Raw genomic sequence first — 18,828 nt, forward strand, 5'->3', positions numbered from 1 at the left:
GAAGGAGAGTCAACAATAGAGAAATAAGACTGAGAAGTGTTGAGGGAAACAGGTCATTTCATCTTCCAAAGATAAAACTCTGTGGAAGGAAGCTTCGTGGTGCTCATTAGGAACACAAGCCTCCGTATGTGTGTGGAAGAATGGAGAGCAAGAATTCCAATTGCTTTTTCATGAAACCTGACCCAGAGTTGAACAAAGAGAATTGTAAAGCTTTTGCATATGCCATTTTTAGGGGGGGCACATCAATCTTTTTTCTTTCTCTGGTGTTGCTTGAATAAAAAGAATTATTGAAACTGAACTTGTTCAGGTTTTTATAAATCAAGATGTCAACAAATACAAGCACTAGTCTGGTTACAACAAGAGACTGCAGTCTACAGAATAAACTAACAGCCCCCTCCTTTTTAAAGCTCTACAAAGAACACATTGTTTATTCTCACATTAAAACATCATGTAAAGAAGCTCTCTGGCAGCTGTTCTATTTTTATTTGTTTCATAACTCAATTATAATGTTCCTTCCACCTAATAATTAGCATATACATAGTAACAAGGCTTGAAACCCTCTTCTTTTCCTCATCATGTGTCAGTTAAATTTTCAGATCGTCTGGAGAGAGGCTTGTGCCTGTGTAGGTGAGCAAGACTGCTGAGCTGGCAGCTTGCCTTTGCGCAGTAGTTGAGGGTCAGCTCTTGGAAAATGGCCCAGCCAGAGGCCTGAGAAGGGACTTCCTGCCATCTGGAGGAGTCCGGACACAAGGAAAGATGTCAGCAAGAAGCACTCAAATGACTCTTCTCTACCTCCTCCAGGGACACCAGAATGTCCAGTTCCATGACTCAGGAAATTTGACGCCCACCACCAATCACCTCAAGCAGGCTTGGAGCTCTGCATTTGGTTGCATTTCACTCTTACAGTTACAAGCCTCTGTTTTTTTGACCACTTACCACCTTTTGAAAAGCCTTTCTGTGTGAGGAATTCCCCATAGGATGAATCAGGGCCTCTCCAAGGCATAAACCTCAATGTATTCTTCTTCCAATGTGCTCATCTTCTAGCAAGGTGTCATTGAGTGACCCAGAGTCACCCAAGCCCCTTGCCTGCAGGACATTGTTTTGGTAGAAAACAATGAGAGGATGTAGGTGCCTCACTGGATCTATTTTCTGGCAAAGGTGGCATTGAGGTTTCTGGCTTTGAGAGACAATGGTGGTGAGGGTTCCACTTCCAGTGCAGGGTGTAGTGTTAGCAGCACTTATTGTGATGGTGGGAGAGGGGCCAAAGTGTCTTCCTGTTGCAACTGTAATATATACAGTTCCAAGACTAATATTTTCTTTACAGTTAAAAAACATTATAGGCATTTCATGTAATTGTTCATTGAACATATACACTCTGAAAAATCACAGCGATCAACTTGATTTATTGGAATTCTTTTAAAGTTCTTGAGATGTAACTTGCAAATATGTTATTTTCCACAGGTATGTAATATAACATGTGGTAGATAAACTGAAAAAACAAAGTATTTGTGGGAAAATACCGCAGCAAGTTTACCTTCAAAATATTTGGAGCACATGGAGCTTATATTTAGACATAAAATGGGCCCATTTTTTGAGCTCCATTCCTTTTCCTTCATTTTCTTCTTACATACATAGTATTGCACTAATCTGGTTTTTCCAGACCTAGATGGACAGCCTAGACAGCATGGTGTGCAGAAGGGCACGGAGGCAGATGCAGAACTAGCAGGACTGAGGAAAGGTGGTACAATGGGAACAATGATAAATGTCTGATTGTTAGAAAAGAGAAGAAAACTATCCAAAATGGCGAATAAGGACTTAGGCAGCAAAGTGCTTGCTGAACAAGCATGAGGATCAGATCCTAGTACCCATGTAAAAAGCTGGGCTTGGATCAGTGGGTCTGTAATCCCAGAACTCAGGAGATTGAGACAGACAGATGGTTGGCGCTCATTGGCCAGCCAGTCTAGCCAAATTGATAAGGTCCAGGTTTAATGAGACTTCCTGCCTCAGATAACAAAGTGGAAAGCCTTAGAGGAAGGCACCCAATGTCAACCTCTGACTGCAGATACAAGTACAAATATACACATATATACACACAAAAGTAATAAGTTTTTTAAAGTAAATGCTATTTTCTAGGTAATTTGCATTTTATGAAAAATGATATTATCTAAAAATAGAAAAACTAGCTTAAAAATATAAATTAACCAAGGAAATGAATTGTGCCTACCTTTGACACTCTAAAGATAATCATTTGACTTGGAATTTTGAGATATGGTTGCAGATTACTAAGCCCCTTCAATACTATCAGACTATCATTTTCAAAGAGAAATCATTGTAAAATGTTTTCTCAGCTGAAGGACACATTACAACTCTATTATTGAAACATTACAAATTAATGGAATCTAAATCAATGACTTTTCACTATACAACTAAAGTCTGAGGGATGAGGAATTCATGAAGTCAGTACACAGTACCAAATTACAGGAATCCCAGTAAAGATCATCACCATTTCTGCCTAGCTCTGCCATGATGCTGCAAAAGACTGAAATTCTAAACCAGGATGAGTTAGGCTTTCTTTTGTCATTCTATTAGTTTGAACATTATTTCCTATTCCATCCCATTGTGTCATAGTTTTGACATGATAGTATTCTAGTTATGAATACTCTTCAATAATTAGTGATTCAAAGACAGAATTTAAATGTCTTAGGAAAGGTCTCTCAGGTGAGGCTGTGGCTGTGTGGAGAAATAAAGCCACTGTTTTCTCCTCTAGAAAGGAAATTCCTTTCTAATATTCTGTCTAGTTCTATGAAGCTACATGACTGCTTTGAATACAAATGTTGGTTCTGTGACTTCTACAGGGAGATGTCAGAGAATAATATCACCATATCAACTTTTTATTTGGTTTTCTTCTTTTAATGTCCACTGATACCATATTAGTAGTAAATGATTTGAAACTTGATTTTGAATTCTTTTCTCAACACAATTTTCATGTTTCTACAATTTTAAAATAGCACTTCTAAGTATAGGCGATAAAGCCATCTGGCTGGAGCGATTTAGATATAGTTTTACCAAGGCCAGGAATACAGCCTGTTTCTATGTTTGAGCTCCAGTGAAGCAGGGGTATACAGATGACACCTGGGAGACAGAGACCCCCTTTCAAGGAGAAGCATCCTACTCCACTGCAGGAGTGACACCATCCTAAGGGTTGCCTTCTGCTGCTAAGAATTACTTTAGTGCAGATAACACTCAGCCATGAACAGCTCACATTGATAAATGAGGCTTGGGTATGCAGGCCCAAACATAGGAGACTCAGTGGACATTAAATATTCCAGAGATCTCTGCCAGGTTGGTTGAGGCTTTGTCAGGTCTGCATTGTGTTTGTCTTCTTTCTCTGCCATTCCTATCACCTTCCTGTCACAAGGTGGATTCCAAATAGACAACTTACATCCCAAACTCAGGCCGAGACAGAAGCAAGAGTGTCCGAGCTGGAAGCTTGTCCTGTCAAGATTTAAAGGTGCTACGTCAGAATTTTGAAAGATTCCTTGTCTTTGATCTATACTTTAAATAAATATTTCTTTTTGTTTGGTTACTGTGCTAACTTTTTATTTGCTTTTGTTTCCTTGGGTTTGTTTTGGAGAAGAGTTATAGAAAACTCCTTATACATTAAAAGGCTGAAGAGAATAAAATAATGATTTCCTTATCTTCCATTGTTATTTACAAAATGGGAGAAGGACTTAACTAGGGACAGGGAGGGTAACATCGAGTGAGAGGGAGGAAGGAGAGATATATAACAGTAAGGATATTGAAAAAGCCATTATTTTATTAGCTTACTTAAAATGCATATGTGTGTATACATATATATAGCTAAATGGATTATGCTACATAGGGTGATAATGTTCCCTCCAGGAGCCACAGACTAACAAATACTTCAGTGCCAGTCAAGGAAATCTCCCTTTGAGCTGTTGGTCAGGGGGGGTACAAGAGACCCCCAAAACAATATAGGCTGTTGCCATTGCCCTTGATTGCCTCCTAGAACTCGAAGGTAAGACTCTATTGCTGAGGAGACCTCACATTTTGGATACAGGACTTGGCTGGAATTGACCTAGAAGCCCCCTCTCTGAGGATCAGCTCTCAGAAGGTGCTATGCAAATTGCCAAGGGAGAAATGTAATCAAAGGTCTTATACAGCTGTTAAGGCCATTAATCACAACAGTGACTGGCCTAGCAAAATATCCCCAATGGTGCAATAGTGGTACTTTTATCTTGGGGAGAACTAACAGCTGTCTAATCGAACTTAAGGTCCCTTCAATACAGGGGAATTCATATCTGGTACTATAAACATAGCCAACTACCCATGGCTGGAGAGGTCATAGACTCTAGAGGAGAAACTACTACTACCATTTTCCTAAATCAATATAGCATCTAACTGTATTCTAGACACTTATCCTTATATCCCCAGGTAAGTCTAACTCTCACCCCTCATCGAAGAAGGTTCTTTTTACACCATATGGAGGCTACTTCAGAGATCTACAACCAGTCAAAATGCCAAAAATAAGTGTAGGATGCCAGCCCTAATTGATATATCTACAGTGCAACTCCTATATCTAAAGCTCAGGGAACAAAGCAGATGAGGTGGGAAGATTGTAAGAACCAGAGGACCTGGATGCTTGCTGTGAGGTAGTCTCTTCTAAACATAACAGGAGTGATGCTCTCATGAAATTTCAACAATATGGTTGCCTAAACAAGACTTGCATAATGACCACACTAGTGGACATGCCAGTGAGGATGGGGGAAATTTCACAAGGCCCCACCCCTAAATGAAGGAATCCAGGCCAGGAGGGAGATTCAGTTTTCTCCAGGGACAAGCCCCCTGATAGGTTATCCAATCCCAAGTGATCAGTCTTAAACACATGTACATACAAGCAACACTAAAATGGACTCGGTTGTGTGTCTGTGTGTATACATACACATATATGTAACAATAATAAAGATCATGAATCTGAGAGGGAGTTGGGGAGAAGGGAGGAGTTAAGGGAAAGAGAGGTGTGAAAATTATGTAAATACATTGTCTGCATGTATAAAATTCTCAGAAAAGTTAGAAATGAATAAAAAGTAACAGCTAAATGATGTATATATGCAACATAAGAAGCAAATTTTTATTGTCTATGTAAAATTTATCAATAATTAATATAAATCTTGCAAGCAAGAAGTTGATTGAATAGGAGCAAGTGAGATGGTTCATTGGATAAAGGCACTTGACACCAAGCCTGACCACCCAAGTTCCATCCCTGAGTCCTACCTGGTAGAATGTTAAAAATCAAATCCCAAAAAAGTTGTCTTGTGACATCCTCATGTACACTGTGGTGCATACACATGCACACGCACATGTGCACATGCACAGGTGCACACACACATACACACTCACTAAATAATTTTTTATGTAATGAAAAAAAATAAAAGAAGTTGGTTGGATAGTCTTTACCAAGTTGTTTGCAATCCATCCTCCCACAATATGATCCTTTCTTCCCCATTCTCCACTGCTCCCCATGGGGCTGTCCCTTATCTGTGCTCACTTGCATCCTCCACTATCTTTCCTTCACACAGTTTTCAAAGTGTGTAATTTCTCTGAACTGCAAACTGATCTGTTTAAAATCCTTCAATGGTTCTTCAAGGATTGAAAACCAGTCTTTTCATGATCTTCATGGTAAATTTCTCCTGAAGAAGTCTTTCCTTACTTAGTTTTATTTCCACAATTGTTTCTCAATCACTCCACTTCCAATTAATTTCCTGTAGATTCTAGAGCAGGCATGGTCTGTCTTGCTTTTGCACAGATTATTACTTTTCTTGAAATGTTTTTCCCCATTTTTATTATTTTAATTAAGGTAAGCCTTATTTTACCTCCAAGACTTCATTCAAGTGTTGAGTAAGCTCTGAGTAGAGGTATCCCTTCATGCCGCAGAGTACACACTGCCACTAACATTTTCCATAGGTTTTATAAGATTGTATTAAGCATACAAGACGTTGTAGTTCCCTAAAGATTATGAGCTCCTCAAAGATAGAACTTTTTTTTTTCTTTTTTGAGACAGGGTCCCCTGTAGTCCCAGCTGACCTGAACTCACTATGTAGACCAGGCTGGCCTTGAACTCACAAAGATCCGCCTGCCTCTGCTTCCCAAGTGGTGGGATCAAAGCTGTGTGCCACCGTGCCCGGCCTTTTATCTTCTCTACTGCTTAACAAAATATGTTGCTCAATGCCACATACTGTAGGTGCTTAATGAATATTTGTTGAGTAGGCCAATATGCTGTTGTTAGACTTCCATTATAACACTTAAATGCTAGGAAAATTCCAATTAGCACGGTAACTCTGAGAAAAAACTGAAGTATTTATTGACCAGGAGAAGTCTCCAGAGATGTTTAAATTTCACTCTAGAGCAGTCACCTAAGCTATGAACTACAAGCTAATGTTATTCACAGGAGAGAGACTTTGCCTGTTTGCCTAGACTGTTTGTGGTATTAGCTATGCAAATAAATATTTTGATTGTTCATTTGGGAGAAGAGGATTACTTGATGACTGTCTCAAAGTATATGTTGGCATATGAGGAAGAGGACAAGTAGGCTTCCCCCACCCCCCAATACTACAGCTGATTCAGTGAGGAAAAGTATTGCTAGTTAAAGATAAGAAAGAATTTCCTCGCTGGAATCCAGACTAGACATTTGGCAACTCCCACTTTGCAGATGTGACTAGATGACATCAAAATTCCCACTTTCATCTATGAGTCTGTGAAATTCAAAACTATGTCATTACAGTTAACAACTGCTACCACTAAAGAGGCTGTTGAATTTGGCATTGCATTCACCATTGACTGCATTCAAAAAAGTGTTAGTGGGTAGATATTATGAGTGTAGAACATCTTGGGCACTGCTGGAAAATAGCATTATTTCTGCTCTCTGCTTCTGTTTCACTAGGGTGACAAGATACATGAAAAGTTAAGTTCTAGTAAAAGGCAGCGCGCACACACACACACACGCACACACACACACACACACACACACACACACACACACACATTGTAACAGCAGAGAATAACTTCCAAAGGAGTTGGAATTCAGAAGGAAAATTGCACAGTGATGCAGTCCAGACAGATGTACTGATCTGTTTGTGGTCACAGACCCTATATAATGTGGACCAGCTCTGCTGGGGAAGAAAGCAGTTATATATCTTTACTAAGCAAGCAGTTATGATGTGTGAATCTCTGGGCTAAAGCCAGTACATGGATTTCCCATATTAATCCTCATCACAACCTTCATCTATAGTTAGCTGCATATCAGTTTGCAGTTGATGAAACTGAGGCACAGAGAGCTTAAACGACTTGAATAAGAGCATACACCTGATAATTTAGCAAATGGGTCTAAAATTTATTTCCAGAAACCTTAGTAAGACTCACCCCAAAGCAAAGATCAAATTGAATTAGGAATGTGATGCTTGAAAACAGGGAAATGTCTTCGGCCATAGTGTATCTCCCACACAAAGCCAGCTTTAGGCATACTATAAATGCCTGGGAATGAATAGGTTATTTGCAGAGTTCATGTGCTAGTAAGAAGATGGACATGCATGAGTAACTCTAGTCTGTTAAAGGTTACTGGCATCAGTAGATAAGCCTGGATAAAATCTGAGGGGAGCAGACACTGTCCTCTCTGCAATACCAAGGAACTGAAGTTTTGGAACAGGAGAGAGACATGATGAAAGCTTATTACCAAAAAATCTGCTGACAGTGTGCTGCTTGTTTCCTTATTGTCAGCAACCTGAGCCACTTGGAACTCCAAGCAAGTTAAATCTGTGACAGAAAATAGGAGGAAATATGTTTCTCTCTTATGTCCCGTGCCCCCAAATTCTGCTAAATTGGTCTAGATACTGGAACAATGAATTGGAGTCAGAATCCTAAGATCTAAATGGATGCTGATATTTTTCTGCCCATTTCTCTTGTTCCTAAGAATGTAAAAAGCCCTGGGTTATAGTGGTGGGTAGGGGAGCTGGAAAGATTGTCTGTTGGAAGCATAGAAGAGAGTTAGCATATAAGGTGAATCATTCATTCATTCATTCATTTGTTCATCCATCTATCCATCCAATCAATGTGTGTTTATTTATTGAGTGCCAGTGTGGATCTGGTACTATTCTAGATCTTGAGGCATAAGGATCTAGTCCAAGAAGAATAGTATAAGAATCTTGCTTCCAGGAGTAATTCCAACTGCAAACATTTCTGAGAGTGAGATGTGACTCTAAAGAAAAGAACACTGAACAATAGCACAATGAATGACTGAGGATGCTAGCGTAGGCACCATCACAGGACTTCTGGAGAAGATGTGTCTGGGACTAGCATTCCAAAAGTATTGAATAATGAGAAAGTACAGGGCAAAGGCCTTGAGGCTGGAAGTTGGGGAAAGAGGAAGCAAGAACTGTGAGCCTCTGCTGTTAGCCATATTCAGAACTTTGAAGAGCACATCTGAAACAATTCTTGCTCAAATATTATGCCAGGAAAACATTCCAACCATTAACAACCTGATGATTCTCCTTATTATTAACTGTGTTCTTAGCAATCAACTTAAATGTCCTATCTCAACAATAGATTAAAAAATTAATTAGGGTACAAACTGACAGATAACAAAAATGAAATAAAGGTCATAGATAATAAGAAGTAAAAAATATGGATGACAGGTTTCAGAAGATCAACTTCGGGAGGATGGCAGTGGTGAGGTTTGGAAATGAAGGCTGAAAATCATGTACTATTTATTAATTTAATAAATCTGTCTTGATGTCAATGTAATCGAATGTTGCCACAAAATAATGGTCTCCTGCTGCTACATAAATGTTGAGGCCAAGCTCTGATGTTTATTTTCAAGACAGGAGACATTGATCCTTCACTAATAGAATATTACAAGTTTATTTCTATTATGCTAAGTAACCAAAGTTGATTTCATTGTTTGATTTGATGGATGTTGGTGCTGTCAGAGTTCAGAATTGTCTAGTCTAGGAGGCCAAGAGGATGAATATTTTGCTTTCTTTAATTAAGCATCCTTGAATTTCATTCTAGTATGAAATCAATAAAAGAGAAACTTTGGGATACTTAGTCTCCGGAATCTTTCTTCTGATGCCCCCGGGTTTGGGACTATTTGGCAAAAGATTGGTTTCCCGGAGACACAAATGAATCTGGAGTCAGACAGTGTGTGAGTTGGATGGGGCCCCACTGAACTGGAAAGGCGACAGGAAATGTGAAGGGAGGATGGGAGGAAAAAGACAGCTACAACAATAAAAGGAGGAAGTGAAGTCAGAAAAACAAGAGAAGAAGGAAAAGTAACAGTGAACTGCAAAAATCTAAGAGGAAAGGAAAACCACACAGAAGCACAAAACTAAACAACAAAAGCCCTGAAGGGAATTGCAACATGCTGATTGAAGTCCAGGGGACCCCCTTTTTTCCCAGTTCCCAGAGGAAGAGCATGTATTGACAACGATCCAAGGAGTGGATGGACAGAGCTGCCTAGGTTTCCCTTTTCCTAAGTGGAATGTAAATTAAAACAAAGATCTTCATTTTCAAGTTTTATGTATCACAGATCAAACAGCCACAGAGATGTGGTGAATGCCATCAAGTGAAAGGGGAGTGAACAGCGTCAGGACTGGAGAGAAGACTGAAATGTCCCATTCACTAAAGGGAGAAACACATCTCTTTTAAATATGGAAAGAGAAATAGGCCTATGCTAATCATTTCTCCTTTTAATATCTCATAGTGAGCTACAGTGCGTACTTTAAAGGAGTGAAAATGAGGGGAAATGTACCTGCTAACGGACAAGACTCTAATAAAGCAGAGTGACTTAGGATTTCTGATTACCTAACCAGAGGACTTACCTGCTTACAATACTGAAGCAATAGTCCATGCATCCTGCTATTATGTGTTTATCTAACCTGAACTCACAGGGGGAGCTCGTCTTTCTAGAATCATATACTACATGAAGAACTAAACGTTATAGGGCAAGAGTGGTTGGAAGGGTCCTTGTGACAGATTCCTGACAGGTTATGATAAGACGAGCTGCCTGGGTAGAAATTATAGTTCTGTCATTTACTAGTGTGTGAATCAGAAAAGCAATTACAAAAATAATATCTACCGTGGGCTAGGGATGCAGCCAAGTTAGTGAACTGCTTACCTATCAGGCACGAAGCCCTGAGTTTGATCCTTAGTATCATGTAAACTTGGTGTGTGTGTGTGTGTGTGTGTGTGTGTGTGTGTGTGTGTGTGTACACATCTATAATCACAGGTCTCTGGTGATGAATTCAAGAAGATCAGAAGTTCCAGGTCATCCTTGGCTATACACTGAGTCTGAGGCCAGTCTATGCTATACCAGACCTTGTCTCAAAACAAAATAGAATAAAGCAAAACAAAACATGAACAAACAAACAAACAAAAAACCCACCTTAAAGTTGCTAGAAGCATTAAGTGAGATATTCTATGGATAGCACATGGACAGTGCCTGGTGCATTGTTAAGTACTTGAGGCATGTTTGAGTTAATACATAAGAAATCTGCAGCATAGGGCACAAGAACCAAGAGCTGAAATTCTTTTTTTTTTTTTTAAATGTCATCTTTTTTGTTAAATTTTTAATTGAATTTTTGTGTATTTCATACAGAACTTCTTAATCAATCTTAATCATCTTTATACCTCCGTTCTTACTGGCACCTCCCATTGCACTGCCCCCCCCCCCGGAATTCATGCATTCTGTCATTTGTGTTAAGGCCTGTTTGAGTTAAGTTAGTGTCCCCAGACATCTCTCAGTGCAAGTTCATCCACTAGGGCTAGTCAGCTTATCCAGAGTCCCTCCCTTTAAGAAGATCAGCTCTTCCTCACCAAGCAATAATCAGCTGTTAATAATTCTTGAACTAAGGTTGAGGCCTGATGCCCATTTCCCCAGTTCTATGCTGGGTTTTTGTTTGCTTAAGATGTATGGGTTTTGTGCATGCTGACACCATTGCTGTAGGTTCATATTAGCAAGGCCCCAGGAGCTTGTAGGACTATAGTTCCATCTGGTCATGGCTCTTAACAATCTTTCTACCCAAGAATTGAAATTCTTGAATGGTTGAATCATAGAGCATTGCCAACAATAGGCCTTTTTTTTTGAGAGAGAGAGAGAAAGGGGTGGGGAGAGAATGAATGAATCCTTGCAGCCCCAGATCTGCCTGCCTCTGCCTCCCAGGATTAAAGGCGTGCACTATCATGTCCAGCATTCAATCATTCATTTTTTGACTTAAAAAATAGTGGTTTCCAAGCTGGGTATGGTGGCACACACCTTTAATTCCAGCACTTGGATCTCTGTGAGTTCAAAGCCAGCCTGGTCTACATAGTGAGTTCCAGGCTAGTTGGGGCTACTCTGTCTCAAAAAGACCAAAATAAAAATAAAAATAAATAAAAATAATAGTGGTTTCCAATGTATTAAAATTATTTCTTTGGTACTTTGTCCTTTTGTCAAGGGTTAGAAAGGAAAAAAAAAAGAAGAGGAAAGGAGGGAGGAAAACACATGGAAGAAGAAATGTATTGAGAAATGGAAGGTCATGTGGCAAAGTCATATGTGGCAATGGGTGCTGACAGGAAGCTGAGCTGAGGGTCAGTCCTGTTCCTTACCCTCCTCAGACTCTTCAACTTTTTCCAAGTTTTCTTAGCTATGAATGTGCCATATGTTTCCTTGTGTTAGAAGTGGCAATGTTTCTTTAAAGAAAATTTCAAACTATAAAACAGAACTAGCAACTCCTTAAAGGGTACAGGCTTATGGCCATACCATCCTGATCATACCTGATCTCATCAAAAGGGCCATATGATCTGAGGCAAAGAGAAAGAAAGTGGTATGGGAAAGTGGAGGCATAGAGAAGATGCTTCCAGAAGGGTAGAGAAAAGCTCTCAGACCTGGGTTCTCCCTTCTCTGTGGAGGCCACACTTCTCCCTAGATGAGCTACCTCCCTCACCACAGTGTGTTCTTTGACCTTCTTCCAGAAACAACACCAGTCTGAAAAATCTGGAGTAAATGAATATTTCTGAATCTTATAACTCCCCAGCATCTTGAAATCACAGTATCAAAGAAGAATATTCCAGAGGCCAGAATCCTTGCCAAAAACTCTCTTTAAACCAGAGAGTACAAATAACATAAATTCTAAGTAGTATCCAATACTGTAAGTTTCTCCTCAAAGAACCAACAGTTCCAGAACATTAGAGTAGGTCAGTGTAGGAGGTAAGGTCAGCACAGGGCAGTAGCAGACCCTGAGATAGAAATGTCCTTTCTTAACTATCTTGACTTTCTTTAGCCTGGGCACCCCAAACCACAGACAACATGGTTATGAAAAGCTGGGGGTTGCCTTGATGCCATCAATACTTCAGCACCAGTGGCAGGGGCATCCTTCTACCCTCTGCCTTAAGAATTTAGGTCCAAGAGAAAAGACGCAAAGAAACAGGAAAGCCATAACAATAAAATAACTATTATTTGTCTGATGAGAAAACTGTGCATGTATCACCTAATGGTACATGATTCTAATAGCTGGCAATTACCAGCACCGAACAGGTACAAGTCTTCTAGAGCTGAGCTGCTGTACTCACTGCAGTATATAGGAAACAGTCCAATTGCTCTCAGAGACATTTTTTTTTTTTTTTAAGAAAAAAGCCCATGATATGTAGCTGAGGATGACCCTGAATTCTTGATCTTCCTGCTTCACTTCCAGGGTGCTAGAATGGCATGCTTTTGTTACCATACCTAGTTTATGCAGTGCTGGGGATCAAACTTAGGGCTTCCTGCATGCCAGTCAAGCATTCTACCAACTGAGCTACATCCCCAGCCCCTCAAAGACTTTTTGCGCACCCCAAAATAAGATATTTAAACTGCCTTTAGAAAATATATATGGCTATGATAATATTGTTTGTGATGGGCAATGGCAGACAAATTTTATTTAGCATCTTATGACTCCTTATTCTTAAGGAATATATATCAAAGTAAGTAAAACTCAACTATGGGATAATCTGTCATCTTCCTTTCATGCTACATTTGGGAAATTACAAAAAAGCAAATGTAGTAGGTATGCTTTTTTTCTCCTATGTTTTTATTTGCAACAGAAGGAAAGACACTACCAGGAATGTGGCAGTCTCTCTCTTGAGTCTGGGGCTTTTGTTAGCTCCAAGTGTGCAAAGACATGATACTGGTATAAGCTTACTTGGTGAAAAATCATGTGAAGATTTAGGAATGCAAACACACACACACACACAAATACAGTTGAATTAAGAAAACTCTTTGGCACACTTCCTATTATATAACCCTCAACATTTAATGACAAACTCCAGCTCGTGAACATTGAAACACTGGCAATTTGTTTTGCAAAATGTGTACAAAATTGCCATACATGCTAGCTCAGGTTTTAAGTTTTCCTTTGTCTTCAAGCTATATGCAATCCTTTGTATCAGGATTATTTTATTTTATTCCAAGTTATTGGACTTCAAGTTGCTGATGATGTTAAGAAAGACTAGGCATTGTAGAAAGGAAATTTTGGAGTGGATAGATCTGAACCCTGTCTCTCCAAACCTATTGCTAAGTGTTTATGAATACGTAAGTTGGAAATTTAAAAATCAAGAGCAATAGGTTAAGCAAACAGTCACTGTCTCAGATTAACAAATGTTAAACCAATAACAGTATGTAAAATATTAATTGGAGGTCCTTTTTGTTTCATTCATTATTCTGGCATAAAAGACTAACTGGCACAGTATTGGTTGCTGACTATTCCTTCCTTTACTTTGGTCCATGGAATTAGAATGCTTGAATCCTGGCATTGCCTGCAAATCTACTCTGCCTGGAAGTGAACTTTCTAAGGTAGTTTGAGGGACAAACATCTCAGAGTTTGTTCACATTCCTCTGTGGAATAGCCACTTCTAAGAGAAAGAGGTGTGACTTTGTGGTCTGGGAACATGGAGTTCTCTTATTGGAACTAACTCTGCTTGTTTGCTAGCTCAGGTCATGCTAACAAGACATTTTACAGGACTCAGTTTACCCAATTCAGAAAGTAGGCTATAAAAACCCAATTTATTGGGAAATATTGAGTATTAATGAATATTTATTAAATGTTTTGAGATGAAAACTGATATGAATATAGCTGACTTGTTTTTATAAACTAATTAGTTTCATAAAATAAATAATGGAAAAATTTTGTCCTTTGGAAAATTATCCAAAAACAAAAAATTCAATTTCATTGTCTAAATAGTTTATTTGTATTTTTCTAAATATATACTTTCAATTTTAAATATTCTTTTAGCTACCATGCTAAGTGTTTTACATGCAAGTAATTAAATTCATGATCAGCTTACATTTAAACAGAAAGAGGTAGTCTCTTTGTTCTATATAACACAGGAAAATTCTTTGTGTGTGTGGGGTGGGTCTGTGTACTGTAAGAATGTAGACATTAGTAACTTGAGTGTTTTAGAGAATACATAAGTATCAAAGAAATATAGAATCAACGTAAAGTTAGAATAGGGTTGCCTGTTCTAAAATGATGAAGGCTTCCTAGAATAAGATGCAGTTTCCAGAAAGAGAAAATTGTGCATACGTGCCCAAAGAAAAAGGGTGTGCAAATAGGGACCTAATGATGAATTGTGATGTTCTATATCTGAAAGAATATAGTTTAAAAAATTAACCTCAAATGTAAAAGTTCCATTTTGGTTGGCTAAGCTAGATAATATTCCCCTATTCAAACTCTAGCCCCCTAAAAAAGCAACCTCTTATGAGATTTAAAGAAAATCCTTAAAATATATCATGATTCTTCACATTACAAAGCTTTCAATTTCCAATCTCTTCCTTATTTAAAAAAAAATGAAAACAAGACAAGAGAGCTTCAATTCTATGTCTAAGATCTCTGAATTTGGCTCTGAATATGTGTTTCAAATCTCATTAATTAAAATATTGGTCCCAGGAGGTATAGTTGCTGATGCAAAGAACACTCTTTGTACTCAAAATAATTTGAACAAGGGCAAAGAAGCATTTTATTTACATGTGAAAACATTAAGAATAAAATAGCATAGTGATGGTTCAGGTAGCTACTGAGATGTTTTGATGATAATTGATTGATTACTTAAACTCAAGGTTACTGTATATGGGCACATATACATATAAAAGTCACTGTGTTTATTTCTTGGATGATAACATTCTTATAAAGGTAACTCTGCCATTAACGTGGCAAGTTATGAACTAAGAGCTTTTATTCTTTCTAGACACTAAGACCAAATTGTTCTGAATTCTATATCCTACTGTGCAGATCTATATTTTTTAACTACCTGAAAATGTGCCATTACCCATAGGGCTTTTTAATGTAATAAATCTGGGTAAAAACTAATCAAATGAGGAAACTGCAGCAATAGATAGCAAATAGCACCTCTAATATTCTTTCTTCATTTCACTTTTTTTCTTTTAAAAAATATTTTATTATTTTATGTGTATGCATGTATTGCCTGCATGTAGGTAAGTGCACCCATGTCGTGCAATGCCTGTGGAGGACAGGAGACTGTTGGATCCCCTGGAACTGGAGTTACGGACAGTTGTTGGCTGCCATGTGGGTGCTGGGATTTGAACCTGGGTCTTCTGCAAGAACAGTGTTTTTATCCGCCAAGCAGATCTTTAAGTCAAGCTGTGGCTCTTGTGGTCCTGTACCATCAGAACACACTTGCTCATACATTTTCATCTTATTAACAACTTTGTTGGCTTGGTGGTAGTTAAGTGCACTATAAAGACACTTGATTACCTTGTAAGAATACTGCCACAACCTCACAGTCTTGCCCTAAACTCTAATGGGCCATCTTTAGACAGTGAAGGGCAAAAGCAGCCCAAGAATCACTTGGAAGCTAAAATATATAAATGGTTGGGATCCACCCAAGGTTTGATTCAGTTTAATCTGCAAACAACCAAACACACACAAATCCTAAGGCAATTCTTATGGGTCATGACTGACAACCACAGATAAAATCCCCAAATCACAGTAAGAATAACAATTTGTTTTTTGTTTGTTTTTCAGAATACGAAGTCCACTTTTGGTTTTTAATGGAAATCCTACTTTTCCTCCAGTGGACAGGAAAGTAGTTCAACAGTTGCCAGAGGTCGCTGTTTACAGTGTTATGAGCAACACCTTACATACAGTTTTCCTACTGGTGATGGAACCTTAAGGTGGTAGATGTCTCCTGGGTTAAAGCTAATAAATAATTGGCTAGCAAATTCAGTAAGGCTAACCTTAGAGGTAAATGGTAGCAACCTTATACATAGTTGAGCATTTTGAGCAAGTTCATCAGGAAAGGGAGGCTTGCAGTTCCTCACTGTCCATGAATGTAATGTCCCAATCACCAAATAATTGTGTTATCTGAAACACTGGGAAAACATGCCATATCTCAACCACTCAATAGTTGTGGGTCATTGGAAACAAAAAGGACCCTTCAGTGTTGGAAATGGCAAATTATTTCCCCTGGGAATTTGCCTAGTTAAGCCAGTGTCACCTTGTGATCCTCCCTTTAACTCTCTTCTTTTAATGGCTTAATTATCGTCCTTTCACTAGCAATGCATTTATTTTTCTTATATCTCTTTTTATTATGTCTGCCCTCTATTATTTTTGTCATGTTCGTTTCTCCATTTAATCCAGTTTCTTCTTTCTTGTCTTTTTATAACTTACTTTCCTCACTTTCCCTTTCATTTTTCTTAACAGCAGTATAAGAAGTCCTTCTTCTTCATTTCCTCTCCCAGTCTTTGATTGATGCTTGGTTGCCAACCCTTCTTGATTTTCTCTCATTTTTACTAACTGCCCTTCCTTAACCTTCTGCTGCTTTATTTCTGTCACCTGCTATCAATGCCCATAAACTCCATTTCTTTCCATTCCATCTATCTCCGTATCTCCATACGCATTTTTATGATCCTACTTCTAAATGCTTAAAACTGTGTGCTAGAAAGGTGGCCTTCCTCATTTGAATGCTATTTCCTCTCCCTTCACATAGCGATTCCTCCTCTATTCATCCTTTTCTGATGTTTCCAGGCCCCATCCCAACAGCACCTCTCTTCCAGTCACCTCCCATTTGAAGCTCATCTCTTCTTTCAACCCGATTTGCACCCTGTCTGATTTTACAGCCCAGCATCTCTGACAAAATAAAGGATGGAGTCTATTAGAAACCAGGTTGCGTGTGCCTCAGAAACTTTTGCGCATTCACTGAAATGAGATTAGGGACTTGGATCCAGAAATATTCTCGGGCAGTTTTTCAGCTCAGGCAGAGCTCTGCTCACCTTGGAGTTCTATGGCCTGTTCTGATGGGCAAGGACAGGAATGTCTTTCAAGGCTTTTAAAGGCCTTTTCCAGTCCAGGGGTCAGACTGACTTGACATTGCCCACCCAAACTATTAAAGGAGGCCGAGTAGGGCATGCCTGGGCCCCATTTCTGCTGCAGATTAGTGTAGGGTGCCGGGGAGTAAGGGGTCAAGGTAGTGGGCCACTATGGTCCCAGAGTCGGTCACCGGGCCTCTTTAGGAGGTGTACTCCCTTCTTAGACAGGAGGCAGACCGGAGGCAGGGTGCTCCCTTGGGGCACAGGGCTGGGTTCCGGGCCCGGCGGCATCACCCCGGCGGGCGCCCAGGAGGGGAGGCGCACGGCCCTGCTAGGGAGGGAAGGAAAGTCGATCCCGGTCCCCAGCCAGAAGGGCGAGGGTACGGAGCGGGCGGCCCTGCCTGCTGCCCACCTCAGCCCCCGGAGCCGGGCAGGGGTGACACCCCAAGGAGTAGGGCGGAGGGCGAGGAAATCCGTCATGGGTACCGGCGCGGGGTCTCGGGCCGGTTTGGAGCGTGAGGGGAGGCTGGAGGAGGACCCCCACGCCTGGGGCCTCGGGTCTGTCTGTGGACTCGGCGGGCGCCCCGAAGTCTGGGGCCGCTGCGACTCCAGCTCCGCCGGCTCCTGCCAGGGACTCCAGGCCGCACTTTCCCCTCCTCCCGGTGCCTTCTCTCCAGTGAGGAGCCGGGCGCGGGCGGCGCGGGGGGCGGGCCGGCGGCGGAGAGAACAGCCAGTTGTTTAAAATCCTTCTAGAGCAGTTTCTAATTCCCCCCTAGCGCCCGGGTTGGGAGGGGGAGGGGGGAAGGAGAGCGGGAGGAGGGAGCGCGGCGGAGAGGGAAGAAGGGAGGGAGGGAGCCGACAAGAGAGGGAAGGAGGGAGGAGACTACCGCTTAGGCCGTAGCCGCCACCGCGCGCCTCGGCAGGCCGGCGGGAGGGGGAGACCTGTCAGTCTTGCGCGTTGCCGGGGCGAAGGGGGCGGTGCTTCAGCGTGGGGCGGCCAATAGTGGGGGTGGCTGCGTGGGTCGCCATGGGGACGGGGCTGTTCCCGGGGAGGCTGTGATGGGTTGACAGGTGCGTGACAGTGGGAGCTGCTCTCGGCACAAGCATGTACGGCAAAGGCAAGAGTAACAGCAGCGCCGTCCCGTCCGACAGCCAGGCCCGGGAGAAGTAAGTGTCTCCGCTTCTCAGCCACCTCCGCCTTCACACGCGCGCACACTCACGCACGCACTCGCACTCTCCCGGAGCCGCAGCCACACCGCCTGGGGACGGGGCTGTTCCCGGGGAGGCTGTGATGGGTTGACAGGTGCGTGACAGTGTGAGCTGCTCTCGGCACAAGCATGTACGGCAAAGGCAAGAGTAACAGCAGCGCCGTCCCGTCCGACAGCCAGGCCCGGGAGAAGTAAGTGTCTCCGCTTCTCAGCCACCTCCGCCTTCACACGCGCGCACACTCACGCACGCACTCGCACTCTCCCGGAGCC

The 18,828-nt window shown here is 41.0% G+C and overlaps 1 protein-coding gene across 7 annotated transcripts in view; it reads left to right on the forward strand.

Moving 5' to 3' along the window:
- The first annotated feature begins 18,339 nt into the window (after positions 1-18,339).
- Positions 18,340-18,828, forward strand: part of Ssbp2 (single stranded DNA binding protein 2) — a 393,489-nt gene continuing 393,000 nt past the window's right edge. For 2 of the 7 annotated variants that reach the window (XM_008853303.3, XM_017803241.2), the window contains exon 1: positions 18,628-18,749. In XM_008853303.3, the coding sequence (XP_008851525.1) occupies positions 18,688-18,749 (62 nt within the window). In that variant the 5' untranslated portion in view covers positions 18,628-18,687. Of the gene's footprint in view, positions 18,518-18,627; positions 18,750-18,828 lie in introns of those variants that run through there. The other 5 variants (XM_008853302.3, XM_008853304.2, XM_029556230.1 and 2 more) reach the window with 5 other exon arrangements.

This window comes from Nannospalax galili, unplaced genomic scaffold, assembly GCF_000622305.1.
Source record: "Nannospalax galili isolate Female #2095 unplaced genomic scaffold, S.galili_v1.0 scaffold45, whole genome shotgun sequence".
Classification (NCBI taxonomy): Eukaryota; Metazoa; Chordata; class Mammalia; order Rodentia; family Spalacidae; genus Nannospalax; species Nannospalax galili.